Here is an 18,671-nt window from a genome sequence, read left to right on the forward strand (position 1 = left end):
TGCAGTAAAATGCACGCTCTGCCAGCTCTTATCAGCAGAGCACTCCAAATCCGATCAGGTGCTTCTGCCCTGACTGGAAGGAGCTGTTGGTGCTGTGGTGATTAAGGGAAGGGAAGGTTTAGAGATGAAGCTAGCTTGGAGGATGAGCAGCAGTAAGCAGGGAAGTATGGGAGGTGGTGGATACACACGGTTAGGGACAGCGACTAAAAGCTACACTGGTGGAGAGAGCTTAGATTTAACCAATTCAAAGGTGGTATCTGATGACTCCTATTCATGCAGATCCCAAAGCTTTTTGAGGGTGAGGGTGGTAACCCCCAAATACATTAGTTGATCTATCTTGAATAACTTTTCTGGACTGTGGATTTTAGTTTGATTAGGCTTGAATCAGAGATCTTTTGGGGGGGGGGGAACATTTTGCAATGCAGTTAGCAGTTAGTAAATTAAGTAGTTTACAGAGAAGGCAAGAAAGCCGCAGATCTGAATAGAAAGTAAATTCAAAATCATTTGATTTAAAATTCTAACTCAAACAACATCTGTTAGTAAGGCTATTGAGGTATAGAGAGAAAGCTTATCAGCTCATTCAGTTTCAGGAAGCCAGTTAGGCTACCTGGTATGAGGTGCTGGCTGTAGTTACCATTAGGTATGGCCAAGTTCTGTTCTGAGAGTGACAAAGGGAAAAGAGGGCCCAGACTTCCCTCAAGGCTTTCATATTTGAATGGAATAGATAGGACAACCCACATACCCCAAAATACAAACATAAAATATAAAACACCAGCGGTAAAAACATAATTTACAGAGAGATACAAGCGAATCTGAGTTACTACCACTCTGACCTCTCCTATTTGGCAACAACCGTCTGTACACCTGGCCCTGTTATCACATCCATCGATGGTACCAAAAATACCCTTTCTTAGAAGCCTTTCTGCCACTTGTCCTCCCCTGAATATTCCTTTTGTTTCCCTGCACTGTTTTCCCCTTTTTTAAAACTTTAATTTTCACCATAGAAACAGCTGCTTCCCACCCACCCATCTTTCATTCCCCTTCACCACCTTTAAGACTTGCCTATCCACACTGGCGAAAGGCACAGAAATAGACCTAGGGGGCCGGGTGATAGAAGCGTGGTAGGGCCTCCCCGGGTCCATCCTATTCCCGTTCCTGTGAGTTTGGCTAGGGCAGATAGATGAGTCGGGGGGCAGATGAATCTGTGGGGGAAAGAAAAAAAAAAAGAAAAATACTTTCAAGTATAAAAGGGGATGGTGGGGAGGGCAGGACTTGGTTTTTATCCATATGAATTGTGACTCTTGTGTCAGGGTTGATTCTGGAGTATATTCTAACTTGTAAATTGTAAGTCTATGCGAAAACATACCCCATGATGTAACCGGGTTGCTGAGGAACACCATATGGTTGTATAATCAATCAGTGGTATTTGAGCACTTCCAGTGTGCAGAGCACTGTACTAAGCACTGGGGCTCTAGACTGTGCACTGTAAATTCTCTAGACTGAAGCTCATTATGAGCAGGGAACGTGTCTGCTAATTCTTTTGTATTTTTCTAAGCACTTAGTACAGTGCTCTGCACGTAGAAGGGCTCAGTAAATACCTTTGATTGATTGGGAGGGTACAGTACAATGGAGTTGGTAGACATGTTCTCTGCCCACCAGGAACTTACAGTCTCAAGGGGTAGACGGCTGTTAAAATAAGTTATGGATATGTACATAAGTGCTGTGGGGCTGAGGGGGGGGCGGTGAAATCAAGTGCTTTAATGGGTACAGATCCAAGCATATGGGTGACGCAGAAGGGAGAGGGAGTAGAGGGAATGAGGGCTTAGTTGGGGAAAGCCTCTTGGAGGAGATATGATTTTCATAAGGCTTTAAAAAGGTGGGGAGAGTAGTGGTTTATCTGTGTGAAGCGGGAAGAGTTCTGGGCCAGAGGGAGGATGTGGAAGGGGTCAGAGGCAAGGTAGATGAGAGCAAGGTGCAATTAGGAGGTTGGCATTAGAGGAGTGAAGTATGTGTGCTGGGTTGTAGTAAGAAATCACCAAGGTAAGATAGGAGGGGGCAAAGTAGCGCTTTAAACCCGACAGAAAGGAGTTTCTGTTTGATGTGACGGTGGATGGGTGACCACTGGAAGTTCTCGAGGAGTGGAGAGACATGGACTAAATGTTTTTCATTTTAGAAAAATGATCCGGGCAGCAGAGTGAAGTATGGACTGGAGTGGTGAGAGACAGGAGGCAGGGAGGTCAGCGAGGAGGCTGATGCAGTAGTCAAGATGGAATATAAGTGCTTGGATCAGCGTGGTACCAGTTGGGATGGGGAGGAAAAGGTGGACAATTAACTTTGTGGGTTGACTAGTAAGCTTGTTTTGGGCAGGGAGCATGTGTGCTAACTCTGTTGTACTCTCCCAAGTGCTTAGTACAGTGCTCTGCAAATAGTAAACATTCAATAAATATTGTTGATTGATGCGGGAAGTGAATTGAGGATAATGCCAAGGTTACATGCCTGTGAGACAGGGCAGATAGTGGTGGGAAAGACAGGGCAGGATGGTGGGAAGATGAGGAGTTCTATTTTGGATATATGAGGTTTGAGTGGAATATGTCTCTACATAAGTGCTGTGAGGTAACTGGAGTGACCAAAACCAGGTGGGGAAGGTTTTATGGAGTCGTGGAAACTTAATGGAAACAGTTTAAAAGCTCACCTTCTGCATTGGAAATGTAACGGGAAGGTCCTTCTGTGCTGAAAGGATGCGGATGGGAGGAAACCCAATTGATAATAGTAATAATAGTATTTATGAAACACCTGCTGGGGAAAAAAATACTCAGGTGAAAATTAGACATGGTCCCTGGCCCCCAAGGGCTCACATTATAAGTAGTTGGTCCAGAGAAGTTGCTAAAGAATATTACATTGGGGAATACTGAGGACTTGGCTGGAGCTAGAATAAAGACACTTATATAAGAAAATCTTTAAAGGAACAGCAATGTTGGGGCCTAAATGTAGTTGTGTTTTTATGAACAGTTTGAGCAGATTATTCTGGTAAAACCAAATAAAAACTTCATAGAGAAAGAGAGTTCCAAGTAAAATTCGGAAGGAGAAGAACTTGGTTTGGTTGAATTGGCGGGAAAATGGGTGGAAAGTTCTGACGTGACCCAAAGACGGGGCTGTAGCAGAAGCCACTTCCATTTCCCCTCTGGAAGCTCCAAACCCAGGGAAGCCGATAAGAATGAGCAGCCTCAGTTCAGGCCCAGCTTGGCTGATGAAACTCGCTATCCGTCTTACATCATTTTCTCGGGTGACCTGGAGGTGTCACTGTAGCCTTTCTTTGACTGGCCAGAACAAAATAAAAGGAAAAGGCAAGCCTCTTGCTGTTCACACTGATCCTCTAGCCCACATTTTTGAGCCAGGTTTCAAATATTCGCTTCCCACACCCAGAAGAGAAGCAATGGATTCCTGCACGGTGTTCACCTTCAAGATGAGCTGAAGCCTTTCTCTAGACCTGTGCGTCTAAACTGAATTAGAGCTGTTGAGTCGATATAAGGATGGTACATATCCTTATAATCAACCTTATAATTTATTGAGTGCTTACTGTGGGTAGACCATTGTTCTAAGCACTTGGGAGAGTGCAGTACAACAGAGTCGGTTGCGACGTTCCCCTTCTACAGGCACAGAAGCAGCAAGGCATAGTGGATAGAGCACGAGCCTGGGAGTCAGAAGGTCGTGGGTTCTAATCCCGGCTCCACCACTTGTCTACTGTGTGAACTTGGGCAAGTCACTTCACTTCTCTGGGCTTCAGTTACCTCATCTGTAAAAAGGGGATTGAGACTGTGATTTGCTTGTCTCCACCCCAGTGCTTAGTACAGTGCCTGGCACATAGTAAGCGCTTAACAAATTCCACAATTATTAACAAATGCCACAATTATTATTATTACTAAGGAGCTTACAGTCCAAAGGGCTGTACAGGTAAATTTACCCTTAAACATGGCTAACGGTGTCAAGACTGAATGACCTGGTGACCCAACATCTGGCACATGCTTCTTGCAGTACATTGCTTAGGCAATTGAAATGCCAGGATAATCCAGAACTACACACCCATCTGAGGAACCAATGAGCTGTGTTGAGCCCCAAGGCTTGTCCTTCTCTTGTTAGAATTTTTCATGTAAAAAGGCAGCAGCAGGCATTTCCCTAAAAATGGACCAGGACCATTCCTCAGCCAAAGCCTTTCTCTGAGAGATGGCTCAGGTGCCATTGCAGGGTAAAACTTTTTTTGTTTTGGTTTTTTTTTTTTTTTTGGTAAACCCTCAGGTGTCATTAGCAGATTAGCCTTTCTCTGAGAGATGGCTCAGGTGCCATTGCAGGGTAAAACTTTTTTTGTTTTGGTTTTTTTTTTTTTTTTTTTTTTTTTTTTTGGTAAACCCTCAGGTGTCATTAGCAGATTTTGAAAGCCAACGGCAAGCTGTGGAGGTTGGGGCATAGAACTTACTTATTTCCTTCAAACAAGATGAATGAGGGTGATGTCTGAGTGTGCCCTGAAACTTTATGGTGGGCAGGGGGAGAGCAGCAAAGGGTCCAAGAACCACCTGCAAAAGTCCAGATACAGTGATAATGGCAAATGAGTTAACTGGATTCAAAGGATGGAGGCACAGTAATGGGAGTCCGGATGATGGGGATCGGAGTCTCCCATCAGAAATGATGGGAGAACCTTGGTCCCTAGGCTTCAGGACCGAGAACCAGAGCGGCCAAATTGGTTCTAGTGCTGGTTGCTTGAGCATCAGCACCATCTCATTCCGTTGACCCTGTCAGCCGTGTTCCTTCCAGGGCCCAGAGTAAGGTGGGCTGGGGTGCAGCACATTGTGAAGGGCATATGCAGTCTCTGTCCATGCCAGCCACCTACAGGCAAAACTGATTCCCAGAGCTCCCAGGGCCATGCTCTTTCCACTGGGCCAACGGCAGGGCTAATGGCGGGGGGTACTCCAGGACTGAGGGTTGGGAAGTTGTAGTGGCTAGTGACCAATGGGAGAGGCAACCAGTGAGAGTAGATGGTGGGGAGTGAAGCAGCTATGAGGACTGGAGAAGGCTGGCCTAAGGGAATTTGAGAATTGGCATTAGTCCACCACTCTCCCTACCTTCAAAAGTCTCCTAAAATCACATCTCCTCCAAGCGGCTTTCCCTCTACGTTAACTATGCACTTGACTGTGTGTCCCTTAAGCACTCTGATACCCCAGCCCCATAGCATTTATGTAAATATTCCCATAGTCTATTATTTCCCCTTTTTTTTTCCTCTTTGGCATTTAAGCGCTTACTATGTGCCAGGCACTGTACTATGCACTGGGGTAGGTACAAGCTAATCAGGTTGGACACAGTCCATGTCCCACATGGGACTCACAGTCTTAATCTCCATTTTACAGGTGAGGTAACTGAGGCACAGAAAAGTTAAGTGACTTGCCTAAAGTCACACAGCAGATAAGTGGAAGGGCTGGGATTAGAACCGAGTATGCGCTCTATCCAGTAGGCCGCACTGTTTCTAGTTTTTATTGGAGTTAGAATTGCAATTTTACTTTTCATTTATCTGTAATTCATTTTACTATCTGTTTCCCTATGTAGACTGCAAGCTTCTTGTGGGTGGGGATCACACCTACCAAGTCTGATATGTTGTACTTTACCAAACACTCAGTACACTGTTCTGCATGCAGAAAGTGCTCAAATACCACTAATTGATTGGCTCCCACCACCAGTATCATCATCATCAGTATTTATTGAGCATATTTTCATGCAGAAAATACTAGATTCCTGTGGGCCATTCAAAGCGGTCAGAAGTGTAAGTCATGCCCTTGAGGAGCATGTGGTACCCTCATCTGGTTCTGTTTCCCCAACCCCTTTTATCGCTTTTGAAGCTCTGAAGCTTCCTGGGTTTGGCTCACACTCTGGCGCTCTCACCCTGGGCATTAGCATGTGCGGGGAATTTTGATTATTATATTGATGCAGTAAGGATTTGATTGGTTATGATTCAAAACAAGCCATACAGTTTATTGTACCAAGATTCTAAGGTGCTTTCCATTTATGTAGGTATGAATTTAACTTGACATATTTTTTTGAGAAAAAGAAACAGATGAAGCAATTATTGGATCATAACATAACGAGCATACTTCCTGTTTTTCTTAACAGGTATTCACAACCCTGGAGATCACAAAATCATCAGGACTGGATATTACTCAAAAGGGTTGCTGAGGTTAAACCCTGCTGCCTTTCCCATTTTTCTTGTTAGGTAGACTTCTTGCTGAAGATTTCAAAAATGTTCCAATACTCAGGTAAAATAAATAGAAGCAGCAGTAGCACGTAGTATGGAACAGCTCAAAATAATGCATGCTCTTACTTCAGCCTTTGTAGTTAAGAACACTGACAAGGAAAATGGTACAGCAGCAGGGAATTGGATGAGAAATCTTGACTTGTTTGGAGAAGCATTAATAATGCATTCTTGAAATCTTAGCTCTGAACCTCATTCTGAGGTGAGCTAAGATTGATGTCCTCCTTGGAAGTCAAAGACCCTCTTTGTCCCATTAAACAGCTCAGCTTTCTCAAGAAGGAGCTCTTGATTCACACAGTTAAACAAAGTTAACTTTCCTAGTTAGTAGTGTGTTTTGTTACTTGTTGAAAAATCTTCAGATTGAAATGAAATTGAATGTAAAACTGCACTAACATATCTAGTAGAACTCATTGAGCCACTTCCTTTATTGACTAGGAACAATGGAAGTGCTTCTTATAAAATTATTGAAATGTGAGCATGTTTTACTGTTTCAAAAACAAACGTTATGCAACTTGGAGGATTTTTTTTGCATGGCTGTTCTGGAAAAAAATGTTATGTGAAATGAGAATGGTCTTCATTGTTTGTTTTTTTCCTTTTGTACTGCCGAGCGAAGTAGGCTGCAGTCTTATTGGCACACATTGTGTAGATCATATTCAATAAACCATTTTTTCCTCCTGAAGTGAATATTATAACACTTTAAAAAAAAAACGCTCTTGTGATTTACCCTCTCACTCATGCGTTTCGTCATATGGTTGGTTTGAACTTAGTTATTCCTTAGTATTTTCTCTAATCTGGGTGGAAAATGTTTAAATTTGGCTCTGTAGCTTTGTCGAAAGGTTATTCTCAGTACTACATGGTGTGAAATCTATAGTTTGCATCTAATCCAAACTGTATTATGGACTCCAAATTCAAAAAAAGGAAGTCGTGTGGTGTGAAACTTCGTTGGGTTGTCCCAAGTAACATTTATGTGCTTTTCTGAAAGAATCTTAAAAACTTTTACATAGATGATGTAGGAAGTCCTTTGGTGATCGGTCAATAGTATCTAAGTACCTACTACATGCAAAGACATGTATTAAGCTCTGGGAAGAGTACAGTTGTTAGAATATAAGATTCTTACCTTCAAATAGCTTATAGTGTAGCAGGGGAGACAGACACAACATAATTTACAAAAAGAAACGTATGTAAATCTTTTATGTATGAAAGTGCTCTGAGAAGTTGTGGGTGTGAAAGTGCTGAGATGAGTTGACAGGACATGACTTGGGGAAAGCCCACTTCCTGGAGGAAGTGGGGGCTTTTAGATGGACTTTTGGAGAGGAGAAGAGTAGTTGGTGGATTTTTAGAGTTGGGGGTGGGGGGTATATTGTGAGGGAGAGGAGATTATTTGGTGAAGGCTTCCTGGAGGAGATGTAATTTCAGAAGGGCTTTGGAGATAGCAAGGGCAATGGTCTGGCAAATATGAAGGGGGAAGGATTTCCAGAGAGGAGGGAGGGCGGGAGCCAGGGGCGGGGGGGGGGGGGGGGGGGGGGCGGTTGGAGGCAGGAGAATTGAGAAGGAGGTGAGTTTTGGAGGATGGAAACTGTGGGCTGGTATGTAATAATGTAGTTGAAATTTGGGGAGCAGATGAGCTCTCTAAGGTAATAAGGAGAACGTGAGAGGAATAGTGAGCCCAAGACAGCCTTGACAGACAGCTAGTTTGGAGGGGGAGGGGGAAGATGGCAAAAGAGACAGAGGGGAGAGAAAACCAGGAGAGAACTAGCTTGTGGGAAGGGAATGGGTTTACCAACTCTTATGTTGTATTCTTCCAAGCGCTTAGTGTTATGCTCTGCACATAGTAAGTGCTCAATAAATATGATCGATTAATTGAACTGTCTTGGTGAAACCGAGGTTAGAAAAACTTTTCCAGGAGGAGGGAGTGGTCCACAGCATCAGAGGTGGCTAAGAGGGGGCAAGGGAGATTTAAGATAGAAACTCTCAGATTTGGCAAGGAAGAAATCATTGGATACCTTGAGGAGGGTGGTCTCCATGGAGTGAAAGTGGCAGAAACCAGATTGTAGTGGATCACCAAGGGAGTTGGTAGAGAATAAGTGTAGTCTGTGAGTGTAGAGAGCCAGTCTGGACAGGTCAAGAATGGGAGAAAGGCAGTTGGTGGTAGCTGGAGGGTGTGATGGGCTCAAGAGAAGGCTAAAAATAATTAGGGTATTTGTTAAGCACTGACTATGTGCCAAGCACTGTTCTGAGTACTGGGCTAGGTAGACTCAGTTCTTCTACAACTTCACTACATGTTTTTGGCCAGAGTGCTAATATGGGATTAGGAAACATTCTTCCAAAAATGCACTTGTATCTGGATGAGAGTGGGATGCCTGGTTGGAAGAACTAGCTGTGCACATGAATGAGGTGCCGGTCATGGCACCCATATTGTAATTTGGTTTCCTCCTTAGTGAGGGGTTTGGCAGGAATGTAGTCCCCTGTTTTATCGGACAACTGAGTGAACTGTTGTGATTCACAAGCATGTTGGATTTCAGGTCAGGGACATAGGCTGTAAATATCAGTCTACTTGGACTGTGAGCCCCATGTGGAACCTGATGATCTTGTTTATAGCCCAGGGTTTAGTACACAGTATGCACTTTACAAAAACCATGATGATGATTATCATCTTAAGGCCCACAGATGTACACAGTATGCACTTTACAAAAACCATGATGATGATTATCATCTTAAGGCCCACAGATGGTGCCTGTGGAACTGCTTTAGAAGTCAGAAGTGGTATAAGAGCTTTAATTCAGCTAGAAGGTTGAGGCCTTGTTGACCTTACACAGTGTGTGTGTGTGTGTGTGTGTGCGTGCGTGTATGTATGTGTGAGAGAGAGAGAGACAGAAACAGACACTATGCAGGAACTTGGGGAACCGAGACATTAAACACATAAAAGCTTTACCATTTCCTAATAATAATGGCATTTGTTAAATGCTTAGAACGCGTCAAACACCGTACTAAGGGCTGAGGTATATGCAAGAGCTTCAGCTCTTTTCTGAGCAGGAATGTGTTTATCAGTAATTTGGGCAGCTGAAAGTTAGAAAACAAAAACTAAACTGAGATTGGAGGAAGGCAATCCAAGAAGATACAATGTAGGACATCCTTTGAAAGGAAATGAAATTTTAGCCTTTTTCCTATTCACAGACTAGAATGGATTTATTAAGCCCTGCATAGTATTTATAAATAACCCTGAGAGTTGTTTAGATCATCCTTAGTTTTCAAATATGACATTACTTGACGGTGGCATCCTATCCGTGCGTTTAAGTGCGGCTGAGAAACCAAAGCCAGACTATGGCTCCCCTTCTGCGGTGTTTGTGCAAAGAGCTGTGGCTCCAGATTGAAGTGTGGAATGAAGTGGAGAGAGACAGGAGGCAGGGAAGCCAGCAAGGAGGCTGGTGGAGTAGTCGAGGCAGGATAGGATAAGCGCTCAATAAATATGATTGCACGAATGAATAAAAGCTTGGATTAGCATGGTAGCAGTTTGAATGGAGAGGAAAGGGCGAATTTTAGCAATGTTGTGAAGGTTGAACCAACGGGATTTGGCGACTGACTGAACCTTGGGTTGAATGAGAGAGATGAGTCGAGGATAATGCCAAGGTTATGGACTTGGGCAAAGTCACGGGGAGGGCAGGGATTGGGTGGGATTATGAAGAGTTCTGTTTCAGACATGTTAAATTTGCTGTGTTGGCGGACGTCCAAGTAGAGATGTCCTGAAGGTAAGGAGAAATGTGAGACTGCAGAGAAGGACAGAGGTCAGGTCTGGAGAGGTAGATTTGGGAATCATTTCCATAGAAATGGTAGTTGAAGCCCTGGGTGGTAATACATTCCCCAAGGGAGTGGGTGTAGATGGAGAATAAAAAGGGACTCAGAACCGAGCCTTGAGATGGGAGGCAGAGGAGAAGCCCGTGAGAAAGATGGAGAATGAATGGCCAGAGCGATAAGAGGAGAACCAGGAGAGGAAAGTCCCTGAAGCCAAGGTTAGATGGTGTTTCCAGGAGAAAGATGGTGGTTGATAGTGTTGAAGGCAGCTGAGAGGTCAAGGAGGATTAGGATGGAGTTAGAGGCCTTTGGATTTGGCAAGAACTGGAGGAAAGGAAATGGAGGTAGCAGATGTATACAACTTGCTCAAAGAATTTGGAGAGAAATGGTAGGAGGGAGATGGGGTGATACTGAAAGCAGCCTTGGGATCAAGAGAGGTTTTTTCTAGGATAGGGAATACATAAGCATGTTTGAAAGCAGTAGGGGAAAAAGCCATTGGAGAGTTAACAGTTGAAAATGATGATCAGGGAGGGAAGAAAAGGGGCAAGCGCTCTGATAAGGTACGAAGGAATGGCGCAGGTGGAGGGGTTGGATTTCAAGAGGAGGCAAGTTATCGCCTCGAGATACTGCTGGGAAAGATAGGAGAGTTGAAGAAAAGGCAGGAGGAGGGAGGGACTGGAGAGGAGTAGGGGAGATTTTAGGGAGATTACATTTGATGGTTCCAATTTTCTCAAGTTGGCCAGGTCACTAGGGCAAGAGATGGGAGAGTTCGGGGGATAGGGGGTTTGAGGAAGAAATTAAATATGTAAAACAACTGGTGAGGGCAATAGGCATGGTAGTCAGTAAAGATGGAGAAATAAAGTTGCCAGGCAGAGTTAATAATAATAGTAATAATTGCGGTATTTATTAAGCACTTACTATGTGCCAAACACTGTTCTAAAGGCTGGGGTAGAGTCAAGATAATGAGGTGCTTTGCACACAATAAGTGCTCAATGCAATTGAATGAATAAGGATGAACTTGCTGTGGACGAGGTCAGTCTGATATCTGGATTTCTGCCAGCAGCACCCTGCGGCTCGTGTACAGAAGCAAAGGAAATGGACTGTGGAGGTGATCCAGGGCTGTGGGTTAGTGGTGTGAGATTGGTGAGGGATAGGGGAGCTAGTACAATACAGTAGGGTTGGTGGATATGTCCCCTGACCACAAGCCTACAGTCTAGAGGGGGAATATTTATATTAAGCTCTTACTGTATACAGAGAACTGTACTGAGCCTTGGGGATACGAAGCAACTGGAGAAGGCCCTGAGGAAAATTTCCACAACGATGAGAGGGGTGGGAAATAGGTGCCATGAGTCCAGGTTAAAGGAATGGGGGTTTCTTAGTCTGAAGAAGAGAAAACCGAGGGGAGACTTAACTCTAACAACTTTTTTCAAGGCTGACCTAGAGGTCCAAACGAGAAGGAACGGGTTAAACTTGCTTGCAGCAGGAGACAGTGCATTTGGCCAGAGGAAGCTCTTCTTGATTCTTCTGGTAACATGAGATGGGAACAGGCTTCTGAGGGAACTTGGGGAATCTCCATCCCTTGAGATCTTTAAAAATACGAGACAGCCATCTGTCCTGGATTGTTCAGGCATTCACCTATCTAAAGGCAGGGGCCTGGCTAAGGTAACCTTGGGGCTTCCCATCCATTCAAGGACTCTAAGGTTGTAAAGTGAAATGCTTGATTCTCTAATTGGCCAGCCAAAAATAATATAACATGTAATTTAAGCCTAGTAAGATCTGCCCTAAACTGCCAATTTACAAAACTGTTGTCCAGAGAGCTTTAGAAAAGCAAACATGCAGAGCCTTCATTTAACGGGCAGTAGGGCGTCAGTCATCTGACCATCATTCTTCCAAATGACCAGTCAACTGGTGCCAAAATAGGCAGGAAAGCTCATGCGTGCATGAATTGGGTGGGACCCCCTGCCTCCTTCCCTAGCTGCCCATTACTGACCTGCTGAAGGAGCAGCATCCAGGCTGGATCCCATCCCCTTCTCTCTCCTGACAGCCCAGCTAGCAGAGGGGAGAACCACTCTCTGCTGGATGGCCAGACCTGGATCTGGTGAGAAAGGAGAGTGGGACCCATGGTGAGGTCTCCTGCTCACGGTTTCAGTCCAGTGGGGGGAGAGCCATTGTCATCTGCAAGGACGGTTGAAATCTGGTGGAGCCAAGACAGAGTGAGAGAGAAGAGTTTGTCCTTTCCCTCTGTATGCCCGCTGTCCCCCCTGGGATTTCTTCGAGACCAGTCTGCATCCTTCCAGAGGATGAGCATCCCCGTGGCCCCGCTCCACCGGGGACCCCGGGCAAACTTCCCAGTTTACCTCTGATTTAAAGATGCCCTGGATGCCCAGAACCTGCTGGAGTCATCCCCGCCCCTTATTAGGTCTCCCCTTCTACCAGCCCCACAACTGATGGATGAGGGATCCATTCTTTGACCTTTTGACGACCCAAAGTAACCACCATTTGCCTGATCCGTTCCCACCGGGCATTACCTACCGGTTATGGGCTAGTCCGTAAGATTGCTTGGGTCAGTTGGCTGAAGGCACTTTATCTGAACGAGAGCTGCTGCGTCTCCTCTGGCACTTAGAAAGGGGGCCTGCCTGTTTGAAGGTCAAGAGTGGTAACATTTCTGAGACCAGAGTGGCTTCTGTAAGCACAGGTAAGCCCTAGAGTCACGGTGGAGTGGGTGGAGAGACAGGAAATTTGAGGAGAACAGAAGGGTTGGTCGGGTACAAGGGTGAGGGTGCTACTCCAGCAGGGCACTGTCCACATCCTTAGCATGGCCCAACCCAGGATCTTAGCTCTTTCCTGTTCCATCCCTTTCAGGGTCAGGTTAGAGAGTGAGGCTACTTTTCTGAAACAATCCAGTCAAGTCAGTCAGCATTAAGATATCCGTATCCTTTGTCTAACCCACAACTATAGGCAGGACTTCCAAAACAGGAGACAAGATAACCTAGGTTTGGCAGCTTGAAATTAACTGGGTATAGATGCCATACACACCCTCCTCCCCCCCTCCGCCCCCTTCCCCAACCACCAAATCAATCAATGGTATTGGTACTTGTTAAGCACTTACTTGGGGCCAAGCACTGTTCTAAGTGCTGGGATAGATACACGCTAATCAGGTAGAACACAGTCCCTGGTCTCACATAGGGTTCACACTCTTAATCCCCATTTTACAGATGTGGTAACCGAGGCACAGAGAAGTGAAGTGACTTGCCCATGGTCACACAGTAGACGTAGCAGAGCTGGGATTAGAACCCAGATCCTTCTGACTCCCAGGCCAGTGCTCTATCCATTAAGCCAAGCTGCTGCTGTAGACATGTTCCCTACCCAAAAGGAGCTTGGAGTCTAGAGGGGGAGGCAGACATGAAAATAAATTACAGATATAGACGAGTGCTGTGGGCCTGAGGTTGGGTGATTAAACCCTCATTTTTCCCTACTCCCTCTCTCTTCTGGGTTACCCTAGCATTTGGACTTGTACCCTTTATTCACCAGAAATCTCTAGTCCTAGTTCAGTTCCATGTACACCCTAAGTGCTCAAGAATTCTTTTTTGCGAATGATAAGGATGATGGTGACGAAACATGGGGTTATTGAGGTGAGCATGAAGAATCCAGGGTTTTTTCTAGTCTCCTAGTCATTTCATCATCCTCCTCATCAATGGTATTTATTGAGTGCTTACTGCAGGCAGAGCACTGTATGAAGAGCTTCATTCAGTTGTATTTATTGAGCACATACTGTGTGCAGAGCATTGTACTAAGCACTTGGGCGAGCACAACAATAAACAGATGCATTTCCTGCCCACAAAGAGCTTAGTCTAGAGGGGAGCTTACAATTTAGAAGCGCTTGGCAGAGTACAGTACAACGGAGTTGACAGACGTGTTCCCTGCCACAATGAGTTTACAGTAAGGGGTGGTCGGGGGAGACAGACATTAATAAAATGTACATAAGTGCCGTGGGGCCCAAGATTACAGATCCAAGGGCCCAGACGACATAGATTTCCTCTGAGCAGCTAGCACAAAGGTTACTGAGTCATTTCCCAAACAAAGAGCAACTGCCAGCAAACCCTGCCTGGCACCCAACATTTGCTTAACTGGCTCCAGCCCCACGGGTTTCTTGAAAGGGCCAATGGAATTGGCTGTTAACAAGGTCAACATTATATCCCGAGGCGGCATTCAGTAATGGTAAGACTCGCCTTCTCGTGGTCTCAAGCTGATTCTAAGTTGCCTTTCATTACTAATCTATAATATACATAAACCATTCCTGTGGACTCATTTTATTCAAGGAACAGCGCCCCATTGATAGCTGTCCCTGGTTCGTTTCCAGTTGGTTCAAGCTGTTGACTTAACCCAGACTTAACTGACTTGACCTAACTGGCCCTTAACCCAGACAGACAGCATCAACCCAGTTCATCTTTACAAGCTGATGATGGAGGGAGGCAGAGTGGCTTAACGGAAAGAGCCTGGGCCTGCCAGGAAGATAGGTTACGAAGAAATGATAAAAATAAAAACACACGCACACACACTCACAACCCAAACGAATTGGTGTTTTATAAAAACTTGCCACTATATTGCACCATTAAATTCAGTTGCTCACAACAGAATCAGCTGACATACAGGTAATACTACGGTTTATCAGCGATTTCAACTTGAAGATGTCCCTTCGCCTATCACCCTCCTCAGATCAGCTGGAATTTCAAATCCTCATTTTGTTCTAATGAATAGTCCCAAGTTGGATGGTTGTGTGTGAGCATGTGAGCGTGTCTCTTTCTGAACACATCTCATCCATCCTTTGAATTGAGCAGAGAGAAGGAAACAGAAAATGCTTGGCCCGTCAGTGTGGGGAATACAAGGGCTGATTCCACATTTCTTTCTCGCTCAGCCCAACGGGAAGGATCTGGAATGGAAACACAAACCAACTAAAAACGGATGAGACATCCCATCGCTTTTTGGAGCCACTTGAGTCAGAAACCTAGTAAGACAAATGAGTTGCCAATCCTTCCGGCCCCCGCACTGCAACATTCCAACACAGACGAGCCCCCCCCCGGGGCTCAGTTCTCTAGCAAAATCACGAAGCCTTCTAAAGAGGAAATGGCCAAGCATTGACCCTAAGGTCTTTCTCACCGAGGGGGTGAAAGGAACCGGACCTGGGGATGGGGAGGGATTTGAGGCTAAGCGGTGATCAACACCTTGGGGAATCTACAGAGTTCCTTGTCCCATCCCTGCTGCCCCCCCACCGGGACAACACAGCCGAAGTCCTGAAGGGCAATGGGACGGAATGGAGTGAAAATGGAGGAGGAAGAAGGGAATGAGTAAGAGAAGCACCATTTCTTTTAAGGAGTCCGAGCCTGCAGGGTGGGGAAAATTAGACACGGAGGATTCAAAGCAGCAAGAGTTAGAATGTCTTCCCCTCACCACCGCCCCACCAGCCTCATCGGAGCCGCAGATAAGAGGGGATGGAATAGTTGAAGAGGAGGAAGTCCATCTTGTATAAATTAAAGAGTCTTCTTTGGTAGAAAGGGCTGATGCCCTCAAAGAAGTGGGCCGCCATGTTGTCCGTGGTCTTGGCGTTCTTGGACGAGGCTGGGAAACGCACCCCAGCCTGGTCGGCCCCGGCCAAGTGCAGGATGTAAGCGGCGTCCTCGGCCAGCGTCTCGTATTTGCCCACCACGTCGTAATGGACGATGCAGGGGTGGCAGAGCGAGTGAGCTCGCTCCCAGTGTTCGTTGAACGGTTCCTCCTGCTGGGTCCGGGGGTCCAGCAGGTAGTAGAGGAACTCCTCGAAGCGCACGTCATGCCCTCGGGCCAGCGCCTCGGGGCTGGGTTGCTGCCGGTGGCGCCGGATGATCTTCGTCCCGTAGCGCTTGTGGAAGGCGGTGTTGTAGCTGCGGGTGAACTTGTTGCGGTAGGCTGAGACCAGGCGCTCGAACGGCTCCCGCACGAACAGGAACTTGAGGTAGCTGCGCAGGCGCCGGTTGATCTCTGCCGGACTGTACTCTGCCAGCGTCCGCAGGTTGGCCGGGACGTGGGCCTCGTGGGCCGGGATCTCCAGGGGGTCACGGTACTTGCCCTGGCCGGTGAGCACCATCATCACCCGTTTCCAGTTGGTGCAGGCCACCTTGGGCACGTAACAGTACAGGAGGCCGTGCTCGTCGTCAACCACCAAGTGGCGCAGGTCCTCCGGGGTCAGCAGGCGTCTCTTCAGGGTGTAGCGGCTGCAGACCCTGTCCAGCAGCTCCCTGCGCCGCTGGTGGGCCACCTGAAGGGAGGAGGGTGGGAACTATGGGGCCGGACAGAGGAAACGAGAGAGACCGTTAGCGGGCCCGCCCCTTCCTTATGTGCCACCGTGGGCCGCACCACCGCCGAAAGGGCGTCCTGGCTTGGACCCCCTCTCCCCGACCCTCCGAAGCCCCTGGAGGAAGAGCCACCGGCCCACGTTTTGGTCCCGAATCTGACTGCATTCCACCCTGAGGCAGCAGAAGCTTCAGATGTCGGTTGCCCCCGTCGGGCCTGAAGAGAGCCCCATTCTGCTCCACTGCCTTGGTGATTTCCCTCCGCCCCGGCAACCTCCATCCTATTGGGTTCTCCCTCCCCAAGGGCCTTCTTCAGGAAGCCCGGAGGATTCTGCCCGGAGTTCGGCTATCCAGGCAAATCCTAGACTGCAGTCGGGAGCCCCCCGACTCCCTCTCTGCCCCCACAAAGCTTCCCCCTTGTGTAGGGGTTGGGGCAAGTACTGGGGGGTGTCCCCCAGAACCACGCTTTTGGAAGCTCTCCTCAAGTTCCTCCCAACTCCAGGGGGCTGCGGCCTTCCCTGCTAGCCTGCCGGGGCTGAGGTTCTGTCAGCAGAGAGAGCTGGTGAGTCTATAATAATAATAATGGCATTTGTTAAGCACTTACTATATGCCAAGCACTGTTCTAAGCGCTGAGGTAGATATGAGGTAATCAGGTTGTCCCATGTGGGGCTCACAGACAATCACAGATGAGGTAACTGAGGCACAGAGAAGTTAAATGACTTGTCCAAGGTCACACAGCTGATACATGGCAAAGCGGGGATTAGAACCCACAATCTCTGACTCTCAAGCCCGTGCTCTTTCCACTAAGCCACTGAATCTCCCTACCCATATCAAACCGATGACCAGGAGGGTGGGTCAGCGAGGAGGCATTCTAACAGGGATGTTATGCAGGGTTAGAGAGAAAAGATTCCAGAGTGAAGACCAGACAAAACCAAAATCTGACCAGAACCACTTAGCCTTAGCAGAATCTACAGTCCCTCATTAATCAATGGCACAGTACAGCTCTGCCACTTGCCTGCTATCTGGGCAGGTCACGTAATTTCTCTGTGCCCTCAGTTTCCTCCTCTGAAAAACAGGAATAAAATACCTGTTCTCCCTCACTCTTAGACTGGAAGACCCATGCAGGACAGGAGCTGTGTCTGTCCTGATAACCCTGTCTCTCTCCCAGGGCTTTAGTACAGAACTAGGAACACAGTGAACACTTAATAAATATTATCATCATCACTCCATCACTTATTTTCTTTAGGGATCCATCCAATCGGCAGCTTCCACAACCTGCTATACCCTTCAGCAAAGATCTGGAGGGGGAGAGGGTTGGCAATCTATGCCCGGCCCACCCAAGGATCTTAACTTTCTGCCATTCCTTTTATATCTCCTCCCCAGCCAAGTCCTCAAGAGATTGGTAATGATCTTTGTGGGGGAGGAGGGTGTGGCATCAACAGATTCATGATTAGCTCACTTGGCTAAGTTGCTAACTTAAATGCCCTGATGGTTAAATGACTTCTTCTGTCCCCCGGAGTCTGTCATCCCTCTAATATCACCAAGATCCGCCCTTTCCTTTCCATCCAAACGGCTATCTTAATGGTACAGGCTCTCATAATATCCTGGCTGGATTATTGTGTCAGCCTTCCCTCTGATCTCCCTTCCTCCTGTCTCTCCCCGCTCCAGTCTATTCTTCATTCCACTGCCCGGATCATCTTCCTGCAGAAATGCTCTGGGCATGTCACTCCCCTCCTTAAAAACCTCCAGTGGTTGCCTATCAACCTCCACACGAAACAAAAACTTCTCACTCTAGGCTTCAAGGCTCTCCATCACCTTGCCCCCTCCTAGCTCTCCTCCCTTCTCTTTCTACTGCCCACCCCGCACGCTCCGCTCCTCTACCGCTCACCTCCTCATCGTCTCCCGTTCTCACCTATCCCGCCGTCGACACCTGGCCCTGGAATGCCCTCTCTCCTCACCTCCGCCAAACTAACTCTCTTCTCTTCAAAGCCCTACTGAGAACTCACCTCCTCCAAGAGGCCTTCCCAGACTGAGCTTCCCCTTTTCCCTCTGCTCCCTCTGCTGCCTCTCTGCCCCTCCTTTCACCTCCCCTCAGCTAAGCCCCCTTTCCCCCTTTCCCTCTGCTCCTCCCCCTCCCCCTCTCCCTTCCCCTCCCCTCAGCACTGTGCTCATCTGCTCATTTGTATATATTTTATTACCCTATTTATTTTATTAATGAGGTGCACATCCCCTTGATTCTATTTATTGCTATTGTTTTTGTCTGT

The 18,671-nt window shown here is 46.9% G+C and overlaps 2 protein-coding genes across 2 annotated transcripts in view; one reads left to right on the top strand and one right to left on the bottom strand.

The window, feature by feature from the left end:
- Positions 1–6,976, top strand: part of TXNRD3 (thioredoxin reductase 3) — a 41,757-nt gene extending 34,781 nt beyond the window's left edge. Inside the window, exon 16 of the mRNA XM_029052807.2 lies at positions 6,154–6,976. Coding sequence (XP_028908640.1) covers positions 6,154–6,216 — 63 coding nt within the window. The 3' untranslated portion in view covers positions 6,217–6,976. The remainder of the gene's footprint in view (positions 1–6,153) is intronic.
- Positions 6,977–14,030: 7,054 nt separating this feature from the next.
- Positions 14,031–18,671, bottom strand: part of LOC100088952 (carbohydrate sulfotransferase 11-like) — a 58,010-nt gene continuing 53,369 nt past the window's right edge. The window contains exon 3 of the mRNA XM_029052499.2: positions 14,031–16,394. Within this exon, the coding sequence (XP_028908332.1) occupies positions 15,546–16,394 (849 nt within the window). The 3' untranslated portion in view covers positions 14,031–15,545. The remainder of the gene's footprint in view (positions 16,395–18,671) is intronic.

The sequence above is a fragment of the Ornithorhynchus anatinus genome, chromosome X2 (assembly GCF_004115215.2).
Source record: "Ornithorhynchus anatinus isolate Pmale09 chromosome X2, mOrnAna1.pri.v4, whole genome shotgun sequence".
Taxonomy (NCBI): Eukaryota; Metazoa; Chordata; class Mammalia; order Monotremata; family Ornithorhynchidae; genus Ornithorhynchus; species Ornithorhynchus anatinus.